The 19,747-nt window shown below is 37.9% G+C and overlaps 1 protein-coding gene across 1 annotated transcript in view; it reads left to right on the forward strand.

The window, feature by feature from the left end:
• Positions 1 to 19,747, forward strand: part of Pgi (glucose-6-phosphate isomerase) — a 221,903-nt gene that overhangs the window by 78,157 nt on the left and 123,999 nt on the right. The window contains exon 6 of the mRNA XM_090401803.1: positions 11,628 to 11,699. Within this exon, the coding sequence (XP_090257929.1) occupies positions 11,628 to 11,699 (72 nt within the window). The remainder of the gene's footprint in view (positions 1 to 11,627; positions 11,700 to 19,747) is intronic.

Genomic DNA, 19,747 nt, shown 5'->3' on the forward strand with positions numbered 1-19,747 from the left:
CATTATGTAAAACTGATGACAAATATCCAGATTTTTTAACATACCACTGTATTATTCACCAACAAGTACTGTGTAGTAAAAGATGTTTTGGATATTACATTTAAAATTGTAAATTCTGTTCGAGGAAAAGCTCTGCAACGGCGGTTATTTGAATTAAAGGCAGATGATGATAGGGAACTTCAGTTGTACAATAATGTTCGCTGGCTCAGCAGAAGTCAATTTTTAGAAAGATTTCTTGTATTAATTAACAATAGAAAAATTTTTCTTGATGTAAAAGGAGATATTTATCCACAATTTATCCACCATCTGAGTGATAAAAGATGGTTGTTACATTATCATTTTTAGTAGATTTCTGTATGAAATTAAGCAATTTAAATTTAGAGTTACAAGGTAGAGATAAAAATTTAATCCATGTTAAGTTCAATAAAAACTTTCCAGCAATGCTTACTTTTATTAAAGAAAATCTAAATGACCGCAAATTTAGACATCTCCCATATTTATTAAAATTTTTTGAACAAAATAAAGAAATGCTTCACTATGATTTAAAATAATTTATTTGTGAAATAGAATTAGTTGAGGAGGAAATAAATTCAAGATTTAAAGATTTTAATAAAACTGAAATGATTGTATCTTTTATCAATAATCCATTTCAAGAAAACTTGAACATCACAGAAATTTCAAATAAAATTAGTGGGCTGTTTGATATAAACCAAGCTGAAGTAGAACTTGAGATAATAAACATTCAGAATAGTTTCATTTAAAATCAATAAACAATGAAGTCATTTGGAAGTGTGCACATGAATAATTCCCAATATTAACTGATGTTGCGAGAAAATTTCTGTCGTGTTTCTGATAGACATACTTGTCAGAATCTGCTTTGTCAAATATGACTGTCAAAAAATCAATTAAGAAACCAACTTACAAATGATCATTTGGATGATTGTCTGCGATTGGCCACTTCTTCGTATCAACTTGACTATGAAAATATTGCAAGGTCCAAACAATGCCAAATTTCACATTAACTTCTTTTTTTTTTTTATTCAACCAGCATTTCCTGTAACTAGTGAGTTTGTAATCAATCTGTTGTTTTTTCTAACTTTGATTTTCCAAAATAGAGAAATAAATATTTTATTCCAATATTTTTTTTTTGTTGTATTAAAATATTTAAAAGTGATAAATAAATTTTTAAATACACAAAGTTTTTAGTTGTGTATTTTTTTTAGTTGTTTATTTGTGCGTAATCAGATATGAGGTTGGGGGAACGTGATCTATATAAGAGAGTAGATCGCCGAATAACTTATATATAAGAGAGTAGATCGCCAAATAACTTTTTATAGAAAAGTAGCTTGTGTAGTAAAAAAGGTTGAACACCACTGGCATATACCATACTGGTGTAAATGGTGCCATGCAGTATACAGGGTGGTTCAAAATTCCACATACAAACTTTGAGGGGAGGTAGAGAACATCAAAATCAACCATATTCACATAGGAAAGCATGACCGGAAACGCCACCGGAAGGTACCGACAGGGACACAAAGATACAGAAATAACACAAGGCAGTAAGTAATGTAAAAAAACTTTATTAGGCGTAACTGAACAGTTGAATAGTAGTTGGATACATATTATGGTTTTGTAAAATTCAATGAAGTAGAAATTTTCCTTTTTCTTGCATTGACTTTTATGGAGGTCGCAACTCGTAAACATGCTAAACTAACTTTGTATTAACATTGTAAATAATATAAAAACCCATGTGTTTAACCCCAAGGAATTAACATGCAAGATTGCACAAAACAGAAAAATGTCTAAATTGTAAGGTTCAAGGGCAATGCCTTAGAAATTGGCATAGTATTGATGTCAGAATTGTATATAGTGTAAGTGAATTTTAATGTGCTCAAAGTCAGCCTGATACCACCTTCAAGGTCAGTAGTAAAAGGGCGGTATACTTCTGAAGTAGTTCCGCCTTTTTTGAAAATAGGATTAAGTGTGTATATTTGGTGAGAACTAAAAGTGAGCTTTAACGTGAAGGTCAAGACTGTTTGCCCGGGAATGTTTGGGACCTCGACCCTTTGTCCAGAGACCCGAGAAAATTGTATAAAGGTCATCTAAGATGAAAAAAAAAAATGAAAAAAAAGAGGGAGAGAGGAAGAGAAGAGAGAACTTCAGAAGGAGTTGATTCGCTGTGTTGGTCGGTTCCGGTTGAAGTCACGAGAGACAGCCATGGGAGCCATGAAACTACCAAGGGAGAAGAGAAGCAAGACCAGCATGCATTGCCAATAGGACAGTCTGCTAAGTGCCTTGATCATTAAACCCCCTTTGGCCGATTCATAGACATCAGAAAAAATCTGCCCCAGGCCCCGCGAGTCATTCCAAGTGAGATGACAATGATGACGGAATCTCTGTGTGGCGTGGAAGTCAAAAACCCAAAACGGATGAGAAACCTAAGAAGGAACTAGGAACGGGTGCATAATAGCATTAAAGAAGATATGTGAGTTAATTTCATTGTGTTTGTTTATGATATGTGAAACTATCTGAGAAGGGCTGATAAGTTTCTTTAAGTGTTGATATAACTAGTCTAAGAATAGTTTGTTTACAGTTATAGTTAGAATTGCTAATTACAAGTAACAGAGCATGATATTCCTTGAATTGAAATGGGCTGATAGTTTGTTTTGAATATTGATATAATATGTTGCATGACTCCATGTACTTACTAAATGTTAAATTGCTGAAGTTTTAAGCTTAGAGTGGAATTATGAGAGAATCCTTCCCTATTGTTTGGTTTTGTATAATTGAAGTTTAGTGTAAATAAATATGTTTGTTTTGTTTACAAAGTGTGCTGCCTGATCTTTACCCAATGCACTGTTTCGAAATAAACACAAACCTGTGAGCAAAGGAATTTAATGTTAACCAAACTGTAAAAAAGGGGTTTAGGATAATTTCAGAGTGAACTCTACTGGAAGTATAATTATATCTTATACCACAAGGTGAGCAGTCGATTAATCTAAATAAATTTCCACAGTTCTCCCGATATAGGAAAAATACTTAAAGTAAAGATAGTAAAGAATAGGAAGTTAAAAATAGTAAAGGATAGGAAGTAAACCATAGTAAAGGATAGGAAGAGAAATTAATAAAAGTAAGAATAGAGTAAAGAATAGTAAATAATAATAAACATATAATAGAGAAACCAGGTGGTTTACAGTTTCACATCAGGTGCTCAAAGTTACGACCATTAACCATTAGCAGTGACATGCCTGACACATTGATTGCAGTACATTTTCGAAAATACCTGGGGTTTCCCAGATATTAGCAGCGGTGATGGCAATTCTTGCCACGAGGTCCATGCCAGAGGCAACAGGCATTTCGTACACCATGGCTTTAAGGATCCTCCACAGAAAGAAATCAGTGCTCGATAAATCAGGTGAGCGTGAGGGGACCATGCGACAGGTCCACCATGCCCAATCCATCGAGCCCCAAAGGACCTGTCCAAATACTGACGCACAGAAATGCCAAAATGGGCTGGAGCCCTGTCGTGTTGGAACCACATCTGCCGACACATAGTCGTTGGAACATTGTTCAATAAATCCGGCAGCAATTCTTCTAGAAAGATATTTTTCTTCTGGGAGTCCAGTCGGGGTGGCAACAGGTATGGGCCAACTAAACAGTCGGCAATACCTGCCCATACATTAATGGCATAGCGTTATTGTGCAGCGTGTGATCGCACAGCGTGTGGGTTCTCATGGGCCCACATATGAGCATTGTGGTGATTGAAGACCCTTTGCAGGTGAATGAAGCTTCATCCGTGAACAAAACACAAGTTGGAAAATCCGGGTCTACGACACTTTTCTGCAGAAACCACTGCGTGAATTCCACACGTCGAGGATAATCTTCGGCTATCAGTAACTGGACCCATTGCAGATGAAATCGATGTAAGGACTCAGAGTGCAAAATGCGCAATACACTGGATCGAGATACTCGTATAGCAGAGGCAATGGCCCGTGTTGTGCTTGTCTCTGGATTATTGTCCATCGCATGCAACACTACCTCTTCCATGGCAGGATTTTGCGTCAATCATGGCCGCCCACTATCATGCCTGCGATCCCTGAATGATCCATAATTACACAAATTCTGATGCAAATGTGCAAACATTTGGTGATGTGGTACACGTCTGTTTGGGTACTGTTCGTGATATATTTGTACAGCGGCTCGTCCATTACTGTCACCTAACCCGTAAGCGAGGTGCATGTCTGCCATCTCACCGTTAGTAAAACGACACATGTTCTTCGTACGACGTCGAAAGCTTGAATGAGGAAGCCCCCAATTGCTCACCTGGAGCATTGGCGATCAGCGCCACCTATCACTTTTGGGTGGCGTTTCTAGTCAAGCTTTCCTACCCTGTATAGAAAGGAGGCAAGTATTAGAAGGTGAAATACCTTGGAAGTGAAGGAATCAGGTGTTGATTTTGTTAGATGTTAATGAGGCTGTGGAAATGGATGACATATTGCCATGTATTCTTAAGGAATTTTGTACAACAGTTAGTTATCCCTTTGATCTGGTTATTTAATGAAAGTCTCGAAGTGGCTAAGGTTCCTAAGGAGTGGAAAGAAGGCAAAGTAGTACCACTCCACAAGCATGGTTGTTCTAGAACAGAAGTTTCCAATCATAGACTAGTCTGTATAACTGCTGTTGTAGATAAGGTGTTGGAGATATTGGTTAGGAATTGAATACAATATTGGATTGATGGACATAGCATTCTTTATGATAGTTAGCATGGATTTGTAAAGGGTAGGTCCTGTGTTAGCAATTTACTTATATTTTATGATAGGATAACGAGTGTGTTAGATACCCTCCTGATTTATATGGACTGCCAGAAGTTCATGAAATGAATATTCTATTACATCCTGTGGTGGACTGCATTGGTTCTCTATGTTACAAAATTTCAAACACCTTTCCAAATTGCTTTTGGAATTCACAAGAAAGTCCTCTTCATTTACCAAAAATATTTCTCATTTTAAAGATGGAATTTCATCTTTGCCCAGTGATATCCTTTTCAGCCTTGACATTGTTTCCTTATTCACAAATATGCCTTTAGATGAAACACACTTAAATCACTTCCTCAAGCAAGATTTCCTGGCAGGTATTGTCAGCCTATTTGACATTGTCATTCATTCTGGCTATCTCACATGCCAAAATAAACTTCACCAACAAATTGCAGTCACATCAATGGGTAATCCTCTTTCTCCCATATCATCTACTTCATGGAAAGATTTGAATTAACATGTACTAAATAAGCTGTCCTTATAGTACAGAAATGTTGATGATGTTTTTGCAGTTTGGCATGGATTCTGTACAGACCTACAAGAGTTTGTCAATCAGTTAAGATCAACACCTTTCATCATTGTATCCAGTTCACTCTTGAGTTAAAAGAGAACAGTCAGATTGCCGTTTTAGATCTTCTCTTACTTCGTCAACCAAATGGTAGCTTTTACTTCTCAGCATTCAGAAAGAAAACACATACTGGATTTTACATTCATCATCTTACACACCAAGTACATTGAGCATACTCTCTTTGCTCCACTGAATTACTGCTCTCCCAATAAATATATCACATCAAGTCCTCCTTCCTTACTAATGGCTTTAACAAATCATATATCAGCAAGATAATTATAGTTTCCTTGTCATCTGCCTCTCATCGAAATAGTGATGAGATGAGAGGCAGATGACAGATACAGAGGTGGTCTGTTGTATTACCACTCTCTATGTTAGTCATCTCAGAACATATAGCCAAATTACTGTTGGTCTACAAATGACCTTCCATCCCATCAATGAGATATTTACTTTTCTAGGCTCATCTAAAGATAAACTTCTGCCTTTTGCCCACACTAGAGTGTATCAAATTCCTTACCAGTGTGGATTATCGTATTTTAGCCAAACAGATCTTCAGTTTCTAGTAGATCTTCGGTTGTGCATCATGATGAACATTTAGACTGCATTAAGTTCCATGAACCAAAAAAATTGGGACTTGTGGAGCATATCACCACGAGACACAGTTCTTTAGAAGAAAATTAAGGTTCTCCATAAAAGTCATAATATCTTGAAACATTTATACAAAGAGAGTTCAGACCTTGCTACATCAACTGAATCTACATAGAAATGATGGACTTAAATTATCTGTCTTATGTAAAGTAGTTCTTCACAAATTCCAGAATTAACATAGATTTATTATTATTATTTAACACCTCCAGGGAGTCCAAGGACTCATTGAGGGAAGGCACCTGCTCTACAACTCTGTCTCCACCATTTGGTCACCAACTGAACCCAACTACACCAACAGCATCTACTGCTGACCACTAGTGGTATTTCCACAGACAATCACAAACATCCATGCCCACAGCGGGATTCGAACCCGCAGCCTTTTGGCTGGAAAGCAGATGCCCTATTTACTCAGCCAACCAGGCCGGCTAATTATGTTTTTTTTTTTTAAATTTATTATTAAATCTTATTTATTGTATTATTAATTCTAGTAAAAATAGCTTGTTAAAGTTATTTTTACTAGAACCTTAATATAATTAGACCATGATGTTCTACATCATGTATGTGCAGTTTGTATGAACATTGTTGATCATGTTGGAAGTTTTTCCCCACTTGGTTAGACTATAATAAATTTAGGATAATCCTTTATCCAAGTATAAGCAAACGTAGTTTGTGCCTGAAGTATCTTCAGGACTGAGGCAACTCATGGTAAAGGTGGACCAAGCTGTCATCACTCCTTATCTCAGTATCTCCCATAATGCAAAGCACATCTTGCAGACCAAGTGGGAAAAAACTTCCAACCTCTTTCTCTAAATCCAGAGTAATTTAATAATAAGGTGGTACACCTTTTGGCAACTTATATAGGTAAATATGACTTCTCCATTGCTTTTGTCTTAGTATCACCACTTCTGGGTCTGGCTCCCACTGAAGAGACCTCAATAAAGGTCAAAACCAGTCTGAGTAGTGGCCCTTCCCTTAATGCATAGCATTATACATGTCTGCAAGGACATTGTTACGTCACCGTTCTGTGGTTTATTTTAGTTTATACTTTAATTTATACTTTACTTTCCTTATTTAGATCTGAATTTTCCTTGATCTTAATTGCTCTCAAGATCTAAGCCTTATTTTTGCTTTTTGTACATGATATAGAAAGACTATCAATATATCTGGCCAATTTCTAGATTAATCACGTGTATCAAATATACAGACAAAGGGTTTACCTCTAGTTTGGGACAAATTCCTTTGTGATTACTGTCTGAGATTGTCTCCCGATCAGATACTGGCAAATTTGTTACGCTGCGCCAGCCAATATCTTAGGATAGAAGGAATTCTTAACCAGGGAAACTCTTTCAGATAACATACAGAGGTGAAGAATCTAACACTTACTCTTAATGTCAAAATTCTCAATATCAACTATGTTTAATATCGTTTGCAATCATGGCTCTTAAAACATTTATTCTACCCTGCTTAGGTTCCGATTTTATGAGTGGTAATTGGAATTCATTCTCAGGCCAATGTCAGGTATAAAACACAAAGCACATTTATTGAGATCTTAAGATTATACATTTAGTCAATTCTTTGTCATTCTATAGAGAAACTAGTTAAACCAACAAAACATAATTGAATACAATCATTAACTCCTATAAGATTAAGCATTAATTTACACAATATACAAGTCTTAAAATTCATCTATTCAATTCTCTTCTAAATTACGTTAGTCATTCACATAAAATACTTGTCATAATTCACCTATAAGCTTTCTCTAACAAAAGGCTCAGTGGAGTTAAGCCCCTGCTATCAACGATAATTGCCTAAGATTTCTATATTATATTGTCCTTGCTCATTAACTACATAACATTTCTTCGCTCTAAAATGGGAAAGGAATAACAAAATCCTGTACGTTACCAGCTCTTAAGAGGATTAACAGATCTGCCATTTAATTCACATTTCATCTTACACAACTCGATCCTTCTTCTATGAATTGGGGTCAGAACATCTTCGCTTGACCTTTGTCCATGTGGTTACTCATGGAAGGTCATCCTGTTAAGCTTTACCGTACATCTGGCGATGTGCCCACATCTCTCTCTGGTTCCGTTGCCGCTTATTCTCGTCAGTGCTACTGGTTCGATAGTTTCGCTCAGCTATTCCAATCTGAGGAGATATCTAGCCAGGGCGCTGGAACTGCGGGTGCCGACATCTAACATCTCAGTGCGATCCGGAATCCATCAGGAGGCGAGAGAAAGGCCCGACGTCCAACAACGTAAAAACACCTGGAAGAAGTCAGGAGCAAAAAGGTGAGAAAAAGCCCTTAGAAAGGGGAGCAAACCCCTTTTATTCTACACCTTTGGTGCCCTCTTTTCTTCTACATTTTTTCGCACAGCACTTGTCCTCCTTGCCCATGAGATGATCTGGTATACCGCATCTGCTTGTAGCGTCTTCCGGGAAAACGAACGAGCGCCACTTTCCACGAAAGTGCTTATGCCTCAAGCCAAATGCTTACCTGAATGGTTCCACTGCGAACTTTGGACTTCTGTTTACATCTTGATAAACATTTCATTTTATATGGAATACCCTTTTATAGTTACATTTTATAAACTGGAAATCTTTACTTAGATTTAAATAAACAAGATTTCTTTTATAATTCTACATTAAAAGTATTTATAGCCCTATTTACAATCTTTTTCTTTGCTCAAAGAGTTTCTCCTTGTTGACATGCTAGTCTTGTTAAATCTTGAATGAATGAATTTTTTTAATAAATTCTCCCATTCAAGATCTAAAAACATATATAATGCTATGCATTATAGTGCATATATAATGCTATGCATAAAATATATTTATCCATGTGTAAGCAAACAAAGTTTGCTCCTGAAGTATCTTCAGGACTGAGGCAACTCGTGGTAAAGGTGGACCAATTTGAAAGTCATACTGAAAAATATACATGCTAGTTAAATCCAATATATGTTATTTATTAATTATCACGTCTTACATTCCTGTGTCCAAATCCTGTGACATATCATGTCCAAATTATTCTCTTCGTTATTCATTTTATCACAAGGATGGCACATGTTCCTAATATGCATTATTATGACATTACCAGAGAATGCCAAATTCAGAATCCCCTACTTTTGACTTCCTCAAACTGAAAGTTTCCTTGCCCCAATTAGTAGCTTTCATCTGCTGCATTTTCCAGTCCCCTAATTCTGAAAACACTCAGCCCCTTCACCTTCCTCTCCACAGAGCTCAGCCATCTTCAGTCCAAGCTATCCAGACGTTGAAGTCATCTTCGGAGGTGACCTTAATATCCACAGCTCCACTGGCTCTCTTTCCCCAACTTTACCAATCAAGTTGGGTGTGATGTGCAAGTTACTTCTATAAGCAATGATCTAATGCAAATTGCACACCTACCTATGCAAATTCCCAATCTCCTCCACCTTCCCAATACCCTTGAAATTTTTTTAACTAGTTTTCTTTCCAGACACACTGTAGAGGTTATCTCTCCTTTCAGCAAGTCAGAACACAATCTTGTGACAGTTTTCAGTCTCACAGAACTTCCTTTCTGTGACCACACTCAACTTCTTGACTTTTGCCACTGTAAAGGTACCAAGTGGGATGGCCTCTAGAACTACTACTTTTCTTTTCCATGGCATGACTATTGCTCTACTGTTCTAACTTAGACACTTAAACTGAGCAAGTCACAGAAATCACCCACACTGGCATGAAGTTATTCATTCCTCGTTCCATCTAAAATTCTCCTCCACTTTCCAAGCCTCGGTTCAACAGATGTATGAAATGCAGTCGAAGAAAAAAAAACCTCTGCTTACTGCAGGTGCCTTGCATCAAGAACCGCAGTTTCATACTCAGCCTATGCAAAAACACATAATAAAACAACTAGCAATGAATCCAAATCCACCTTCATAAAGACTCATTGCAGAAAACTTGCCTCTTGTTCAAATGGAAGCAGTGCCTTTCGGTCCCTCACAAAAGTATTTGGTCACATCTGCTCACCTGCACTTCCATCCAGATGGCATCACTGTTACAGCATCCAAAGAAAAAGCTGACCACCTTGCATTGCTCTTTTCTTGTAACTCCTGCATAGATAACAAAGGCAAATCACCTCCTCCCATGCCAGCAATCGAGCATCGTATGCCTCCTATGATCTTTTGCCATAAGTCAGAGAGGATTTAGACAACCTGAACACTACGATGCTCGGTTGCTGCCATGTGTGCTCCAGAACTAACATCTGTCCTCTATCATCTCTTCAATCTTCTTTACTCAGCTGGCACCTATCTCTTCTCATGTAAGCATTCCAAACCCATTCCAAAAAAAAGGGAGACAAAGCCTACCATCCAACTGCTGACCAATTACATTCACCTCAATTCCCTCCATAATCATGGAGAAAGTTATCAATAGTCAACTTCTTCACGACCTTAAAGCTCACTATTTATCTCTCATCATTCATTGTGTGTCATGGTGGATGACATCCTCTCTTCTTGAACATTACTGCCAAGGCCGGAGTGATTCAGGGCTCCATTCTATCACTTACTCTCTTTCTTTTATACAAAAATGACCTACTCACACAAATCCTATCCATAGCTTTGCCGAAAATAGCACTCTCCATTCATCTTACTCCTTTGGCAGACCATGTAGTGCCCAGACACCCAACAAGGATAACCTAGTTATGTTCGATGCCACCAAAACACAATCTTGCAGTTTCGCTCGCAAGATCTCATCACCAAATTAGATGAGCTATCTCTCCTTTGATTGACCTCCAGCCTCTCTTCATACAAACCCATCACATCAATGGCTTCCTCAGCATTTGAAATTTAGGCATTATTTTCTGCTTAAGAAGCTGTTTTACCTCCCAACAAGCTACTAAACCTGTACAAATCCCCAATCCGCCCATCCTTAGAATGCTGTTCACACATTTGGGGTGGTGCACCTAAAATCGGGTTAAAAATTCTGGATGCTGTCCAGAGAAGACTAATTTGGCTCATAAATGACCCTTCCCTTACATGCTCACTTCCACCTCTGTCTCACAGATGCAATGTTTTAGTGAATTGGCAAATATCATTCCTCTATTTACTGTTGGGCCTGTTAAAGCAATGCAACTACCCAACATTCCTTTTCAGTACAACTGCTAACACGTATAACCTACTTTTCTCTTTCTTGTTTATCCCATCTACCTCTGTCCTCTGGAACAGCCTTCCTCATAATGTGTTTCCCAACAACTTCAACCTCCAGCTCTTTTAGAAAAATATTAATAGATTTCTTCTTTCTCAATCTGCATCTCACACACTGCACTGATTTGCTATCGGTTCTTGCACCTTCGTGTGTGTGAGATAAATATATTTTTAAAAAAATGCGACAACCACAGTAAATGAGTTACTTGAAATCTGGAGGATTTCAGCTGGGTTATTCAAAGAACTTGTGCACACACACATACATGCATGCATTCTAATCACATAACTGAGATTAATTTATTTACTATTTGAAAGTTTGAAAAATACTTGTATTTTTAAGATAGAAATTAATTTTTTATGCCTATTGTATGTCATTGTTATATTAAAATACTTCATGAGTATTATTTTTTATTTATTCAGACATTTACCACTCAAGAAACAATTACTAATGCAGAATCGGCCAAGGAATGGTTTTTAGAAAAAGCAAATGATGTGAGTATTTTTAGTTTAATTCAGGACATCTGTATTATATGTTATGAGTGCACATTGTATATGGTATTACAGAGCACAAAAACTTGTATGAAACATCAAGAATAATAAAAATTCCTAAAATAAAAAAAACTACTTCAACACATGCAATCCTAACTTGCTATTTTTAATAGAACATCACACTTGATAACTGCAAATCTGTCTAAACTACATTCTGCACAATTTCTTCTGTTCCAAATGTAGCTTCCTCCCTAAAACTTGGCTTTTTATCTCACAAAACAAGCACGCTGGCTAGAACATACATAGTTAATATATATAATGCATATTGTCCATAGCCTTATTTGCTTTGGCTGTTATTCTAAATAACAATAACAGCTCAGAGATAGCAGTATTGGAGTACATTTCAGTATTCGGTAGAAAATTGTTCAGAAATTTGAAATATGGAAAGATATTTATAGTAGATAATATTCAACTAGATATAATAAAATATGAAGGTATATGCCCTTCTGGTTGGCTGTACTTAATGTACTTGCTCTTCAACCAACAGATGCAGTTTGAATCTTATTGTGGGGACAGATGTTTTTGTCTTTAGGTGAGAGATGAATTTTTGCTTGGTGTGAGACCACTTTAGAACTTATTAGAGGCCTTGACTAATTGAGAAAAGGTCCATGTTTGGTCTCTAGAAGAGAGTTTCCAGACTGTAAAAAATACAAAAAAAATTAGAAAATGATAAAGAAAATCCTTAGGCCACTTACACTAATCCTAGTGTGGTATATATTTACAATCTCTCATGGGGGTAGGAGATCAATAAAGATATTAAAAAATAAACATTTTACTGCAGTTAAACTGCATAATTCAGAAGGATGTTCGAAGTAGAACTCTTGTAGTGGCTATTTTTAAAAAGGTATTTATCCAAGCATATTCAAGAAGAGGCTAAGAAAAGTTGTTGAAGAAAAACTTGGAGAAGAACAGTCTTGATTCAAACCTAATAGGGATTGTGTTAGATTTTTACTTTAAGACAAACAGTTGAGAAATTGTGAGAATATACCAAGCATCTATATTTAGGTTGGTTTTGTAGATATGGAAAATGTGTATGATAAGGTACCAAGTAAGAGAAAACCTTCAAAATAGTACAATTATTTGGCATAAATGGGGCACTATACAGAGTGATATGTGTATACTTAAGTTGTACATCAGCAGCTAGAATTGGAGGATGTCCAGAAAGATTCACCAGGAACCTTTCTCTCTCTCTCTCTCTCTCTCCGAGTCACTCCATAGTCTTCTGACAGAAATCCGAAGAATCCTCAATAACCTGAACACAAAAAAGGACATCTGGTCCTGATTGTATCCCACCTATTGTGTTAAAAAAAATTGTGCCCTCGAACTAACCTATCCTATATCACCTCTTCAACCTATCATATTCAACTCATATCTACCCAACAACATGGAAACAGGCCTTGATCACATACATAAGTAGTAGAACCTATAGTACATCAGTTTTGTGGGGGGGGGGGACTGCATGTGAAAAGTAGATAAGAAGAAATCTGTTGATGCTTTCCTTGAAGAATTGGAGGTTGCATTTGCTGAGGAACATCTCACGAAGAGGGCTGTTTTAGAGGACTAAAGTAGATGAATATGGGATCCGACTTGTGAGTTTTGCCACTACAGGATGCTTTGTAAAGAGCGCTATGTTTGCGCATAAAGACGTCCACAAGCAGACCTGGAGATCACCAGACGGCAGAACAGCTAACCAAATAGACCATGTACTAATGTATCGACATCGCCACAGCTCCATCTCGGATGTGAGAAGTTCCAGAGGAGCAGATGGAGATAGTGACTACTATCTGGTAGCCTACGATTTCAGGCATAGAATTGCGGTTCAGAAGCCCACATGTCCTGCCATACGATCGGCATGGGACCTGGACAAGTTGAAAGCAGCGGAAGGCAAGCAGGCTTTCCAGTTAGAGTTGCAGAATCATTTTGGGGAGTTACAGGAGGAAGAGGAATGATCCAAATGGAATGTGGGACACCATCAAAAATACGGTTGTGTTAGCTACCTCAAGAACTGTAGGAAAGAGAAAGAGGAGGAGAAAAGCATGGTTTAATAGAGAGTGTGAAGAAGCTGTAACAAAACGAAGGGAAGCACTATTGAACTACCTAGTGGATAGCAGGAAGAAAGCTGCATGTGAGAGGGTGAGAAGAGTGGTGAATACATGTGTATGCAGGGAAAAGCGGAAGTATCTTAATGAGAAAATGGCTAGTATAGAGAGAAATAGGGTGACGAATAATGGACGGGAGATGTACTGGACGATCAAAGCCATGCAAGGTGCTCAGACACAAGCGACAACCATAAGAGATGAGAGTGGAAATCTATTAACAAACTCAAAAGATGCTCTTGCTCGGTGGCATAGATATTTCGCGAACTTGCTGAATGTCAATGCTGGAACGTCAATATCGGAGGATTATACTCCTTATCAAACTGCTGAACCATTTATTGAAGAGCCAACATTTAGTGAGATTACTCGTGCTATCCGCATGTTGAAAAATAATAAGGCTCCAGGAGTGGACTGCATACCGGTGGAGCTCCTGAAGAATGGTGGGGACATCCTGCTGGAACAGCTGCACTGGCTCATCTTGATAATCTGGCGAGAAAAACGGCTGCCAGACGAGTGGAAGGAGTCGCTGATCACCCCAGTATATAAGAAAGGAGATAAGGCTCAATGAGGCAACTATAGGGGCATCTCACTGCTATCGACTGTCTAACATCATGCTAATGCGCCTCACACCATATGCAGAAGAGTGCCTTGGCAGGCTTCAGGAGGAACCGTTCTACAATAGACCAACTCTTCACGCTGCACCATTTTGAAAATTGCTGGGAATATAACCAGTAAGTTCATAATATTTTCATAGACTTTTCTAAAGCCTATGATTCAATAATATGTCCAAAAATATGGCAGGTGTTAGAAGAGCTGGGAATTCCTCGAAAACTCCAAAAAATGGTGCGGATGTGCGTAACTGGTTCGAGAGCAAGAGTGAAAGCTGTAAGGTGACCTGTCAGACTCGTTTCAAGTACAGATTGGTGTGAAGCAGGGTGATGGGCTTTCTCCGATTCTCTTCAATCTAGTGTTGGAAAAAGTAATTAGAAACACACAGCAAGTGGCAGGTGGAGTTGACATGGGGGTGCAAGTTAGGATTCTTGGCTTCGCGGACGACCTGAACGTTATGGCGCATCAACAGGACAACGCAGTGGCATTGGTTGCTGCTATTGAAGAAGCTGGCCTGAAGATAAACGCCGAGAAGACAAAATACCTTTTTATGAGTCGCCATGCTGCTAAAGATCCAGAGGGAGCTGCACAGTTTGAGAGGGTGAAGGTAGTATTTAGGTACTTGGGTTCTTTCATGACTGAGACAACAAAGTTGAGGCCAAGAGTCGGGTAAATGTCCAGAGTCGGGTAGATGCTGCGAATATGGCCTATTATCAGGTGCATCCCCTTTTCGCGTCGCGCTTGCTGTCTTGGACTACAAAGGTGGGACTATACAAGACTTTGATCAGGCCTGTTCTCCTCTATGGTGCTGAAGTGTGGACTCTCATGGCGAGACAAGCCGATCACCTGAGAGTATTCGAGAACATGATACTATGACATATCTATGGAGGGGATCATGCCAGACGGAGTCTGGAGGAGGCGGTTCAATGCTGCCATACATGCTTTATACAACTCGGCAGACGTCTTGATGGAGCTGCGAGCCCAGCGTCTTCAGTGGCTGGGGCATCTGTACCATATGGTCCCGAAAGGACTGTGAGACAAGTGTGGGAGGCCCGACCTTGATCAGGGAGACCGAGAAGGAGATGGGCAGATCAGGAGAAAGAAGACCTGCAGGCTATCGGCTATCGTCCTCTGCGAATGTCTGCCAGAACATGGCAGACATTCGCAGAGGATGGTGCCCAATGGCGACGTGGTGCTTGAGGCCAAAAGTCTCCCCCGGGGCTGATAGCGCCTGGCTAATGTAATGTATGAAGTAGATGAAATAAGAGATAGAAAAGAACCATGTTTGGTGTATTTGCGGGTGGATCGAAAAGGGATGGTGGACAGCTGCTGTTCATGTTTTTAACAGGCCCAATAGAAAATGAAGGAATGATGAATGCCAGTTCAGTGGAGCATTGTCCATGGAAGTACTTGTAGAAACCGTGCAGAGCTGAAACAGCCAGCAAGGTAGTGGATTAAGTTAGTCAATGAGAGTTGGGATCTTTCATCACATGAATTGCTCTCCTCTAGATTGCATCAAGAATTTTTAGGAACATCTTAGATGCCTCATCCCAAACAAGTGAATGGTATTCTGTGGTTGAGATATTTAGGATTTCAACACAGTTTGTAGGTGGATGGGTGTAAAGTGGCATCTTGAATGGAAAGGAATACTTTTTTTTGAAGCTGACAATGTTATTGAAGTGATGTGCTTTTACCAAGGAGATGCTGGAGGTAATGGTCAGTCCAAGGAGAGATCTGATCCTGTTTGGTGAATTGGATCAACTACCCTTAACCCGAGACCCCTTGTGCAAGAAAAATGGTAAGCATGTGTTATGGTCGCATTGAAGGTGACAAGGTTATCCTTACCCCATAGAAAGATGTTGGTTTCAGATAATCTTAAAGTTTGGGATGTTTGAGCACTGCATAGTACACTACATTCATCCAAAGTAAAGCATACCATCATCAGCAATCTGTGGATATGACTTTTTGTGTAAAGGGGAAAGAGGGTAAGTGAAGGATCCTTGCTGCATTCCAGCATTAGTGGGGATGCTCAAAGAGAGAGAGGGGGAGGAGATCCACCATGACATGTTATTAATTACTAGAGAGAAAGGTTAAACTGAAGGATGGCAATTTACTGAGCAGGTCTTAATGCCAGACATGACAAAATGTGCTAGAAATGTCAAGAGCAGCAGCAGCACATATCGAAAAACTTTTCCATGGCATGTTTCAAGTAGTGACTTGGAATATAGGCTCAGTTGAGCCATGAATTTAGAGTGGCTGAATCCATCAGTTAATCGATGACTGGTGGTTATTGATTAACTGGTGGCCTCTAGGTAGTCGAGAAATTGATGCTTTGCTTTACTTTTTCTCAAAACTGACTTGCCTGTTCTGCTATATTCTTTTGCTTTCTAGTGCATTCGGTTCTCCCCACCCCTTCTCTCTTCATAACGCTTCTCATATAAGCCATATAGTTTTGTATTCTCTTATGTGTGGCATTAATTTATGAAAAATTCCTTTCATAGGATTTTTCCTCTCTCTAATACATGTAAAACGAACAGTTTAAAAAAAAAAAAAAAAAAAAAGCTGATTCAAGTAATACTACATGGGATCCATTTCCTTTTCTCTTTTGCAATTTATCAGTAGGAATAACTCCCTGTTAAGAAGGATTCTGTCAATGAATCTGACTGTGCTGTCTGCTTACAAGTGTTTGGGAAAAGCTCATAGAAGAGACAAGTGCTCAAAATGAATGCCATACATTCTTGCTCCAATACTTACTTCTGCAGACACAAAACAATAAATTAACTACAGTTATCCAGGGTTTGAGCTATTCATAAATGTAAGGTTCTTTTTATTTTGTAGCTCCCACTGATGAAAGGTTTTTATAAACCTATAGTACATTTGCTGTAGGTGAGCTAAAAATTTTTATTATTATTATTATTAATTTTATATTAATTGCTGGTCCGGTTGGCAAAGTGGTTAGTGTACTTGCTCTTCAACCAACAGGTTGCGGGTTCGAATCCCACCATGGGCATGGATGTTTGATTGTCTTTAGGTAGAAGATGAATTTCATTGCCTGGTATGTGACCACTTCCCTGCTTATTGGAGGTGTGAAGTGGCTAAAGAAGTTCCATGTTTGGTCTCTAGAGCCGAGTTTCCAGACAATGTAAAAATAAATAAATAAATTACAAAAAATATATATATATAAAAATTGACAAAAATGGGGAATAAAATAATCCTTGCCTACCCACAGTATAAATGTACTATAGGTTTAGTAATGACCTTTTGTGGGTGGTAACCACATTAAAAAAAAAAATATATATATATATATATAGTTTTATGTTTTTTTTCACGTAGTCTGAAAACCCTGCAATAGAGACCAAATATGGAAATTTTTTGTCAAGCCACTTGAGGCCTCCAATAAGCAGAGTGGTGATGCATACTGGCAATGAAATTTCTCCTACCTAAAGATCATACCACACAAACATCCATGCCCACAACAGATTTGAATTTACAGCCTGTTGGATGGAGATGCTAACTGTTCGGCCAACCAGGAGTGTGCTATTCATTCCATGATAAAATGTCACCCAGAAGGGTGAAAATTTTATCAGAGGTTCATCAGAATTTTATTAGAGTATGTTCCAAATAATTCTTATACAGAAGCCAGAAGAAATGTTTCCTTGTGAAGAATACTCCTATCCTTAAGGACAATTCTGAAATATGATCTGTCTGAACTATAATATTTAACTGAATTTTATTTTGCATTTGAATAATCATTAATCAGATAACCCATCAAACATCTAATTCTCTTCAATCTTTTGCATGATCATCATCATCTTCATACCTTTGTGAAATGGAAGAGATTAGTCTGTTATTTGTCAGTTCTCCGATTTGATCAACTTTAAGTTTTATTTTCCAGAGCACACTCCTGACTGCATCAACTCATTTATACCTTTGTCTTCTTTGAGTCTTTTTTTTGTAATCAAGTTTTATTTTTTATTTTGTATGATGATACAATGGCTGTTAGACCCTTTTACGGGGAGGTACAGCACCATCTCACCCCCCTCCCCCACCTATTTATCTGGGCTTGGGGACTGATATAGCTGATGAATCAGGCCTATAGCTGGGAGGGACCGTTTCTTAAGTATTCCTGACTGTAATCCATGTGTGTTCATCAGGGTGGTTAACCTGTTCTGGGAGATGAAAAACCTGAGTTTCTGGGTGAAAAAACTCCCTACCTCTGTATGAGACAGGCTAACTCACCTTTCATTGGAAGAGACCAGATAAAGGTTCCTCACGTCACGGACGGGAATCGAACCCAGGTCTGTCCAACCTAATACTAACTGAGCTACGGAGGCTCAACGTTTGTTATGATAATCTTTTTTCTCCAATCATTTTTAAGTGATCATACTATAAAATGGGGGGGGTTGTGCCATTTGTATATCTTACGCTCTTACTTTTACTTATTCTTCTTTTACTTTAATTTCTCTATATATCTTTACTTTCTCTTTATCTTGGCTTTAACTTTCTCTATTCTTTATTTACTTTACTCTCTTTCTTACTCTATTCTTACTCTTATTTCTATCTACATTATTCTATTTCTTACACATTACACTTTTACTTAAGTTACCAAGTATTAGATATTAGATAACCTGTGGTATCCAATACCTTGAGAATCTTGGAAAATTTATTTATTGTTGCGACTGCGCCACCAAGATTCTCCTTTATGGGTATTAAATATAATTGAGATCACCTGCAGTATCTCTCTAAATCTGTCTCAGGCTTTATTGTCAGTCGTGGCTACACTTATTTAACTTTGCACACAGGTTCGCATTTTATTTAGGAGCAGTGCTTTGGATTAAGGATCAGTGAATACACATTCTTTAGCATAACAAACATATTTATTAAACTAGGATACATTAATACAGTTTCTTAAACGAATTGGCTCTTCAGAAAATTAAAAGCTAAGAATTATGATCTCATGCAATATACACACATTAAAATACACAGCAATACTATCAAATGCCAATCTATAATTTCATTCATTCTGCTGCTAAGAATTATTATCTCATACATTGTACATACATAATAAACATGCAGCAATGCTATCATATAAGAATCTATGTTTGTATTCTAGAACTAATCTGTTCAAGCAGTACGCACATATCTCAAACAATAAGTTTACCTATCTAAATTATTTCAACTATTCTTTAGCCTCTTAGTCCAGGACAAATCATCACAATTTAACTTTTATATATATGTCCCACCAAATATATATATACTTCAAACAACAAATATGCTATATCTAAA

This window comes from Typopeltis vanoorti, chromosome 12, assembly GCF_054136105.1.
Source record: "Typopeltis vanoorti isolate ZY-2024b chromosome 12, IOZ_Tvanoo_1.0, whole genome shotgun sequence".
In the NCBI taxonomy this organism is placed as follows: Eukaryota; Metazoa; Arthropoda; class Arachnida; order Uropygi; family Thelyphonidae; genus Typopeltis; species Typopeltis vanoorti.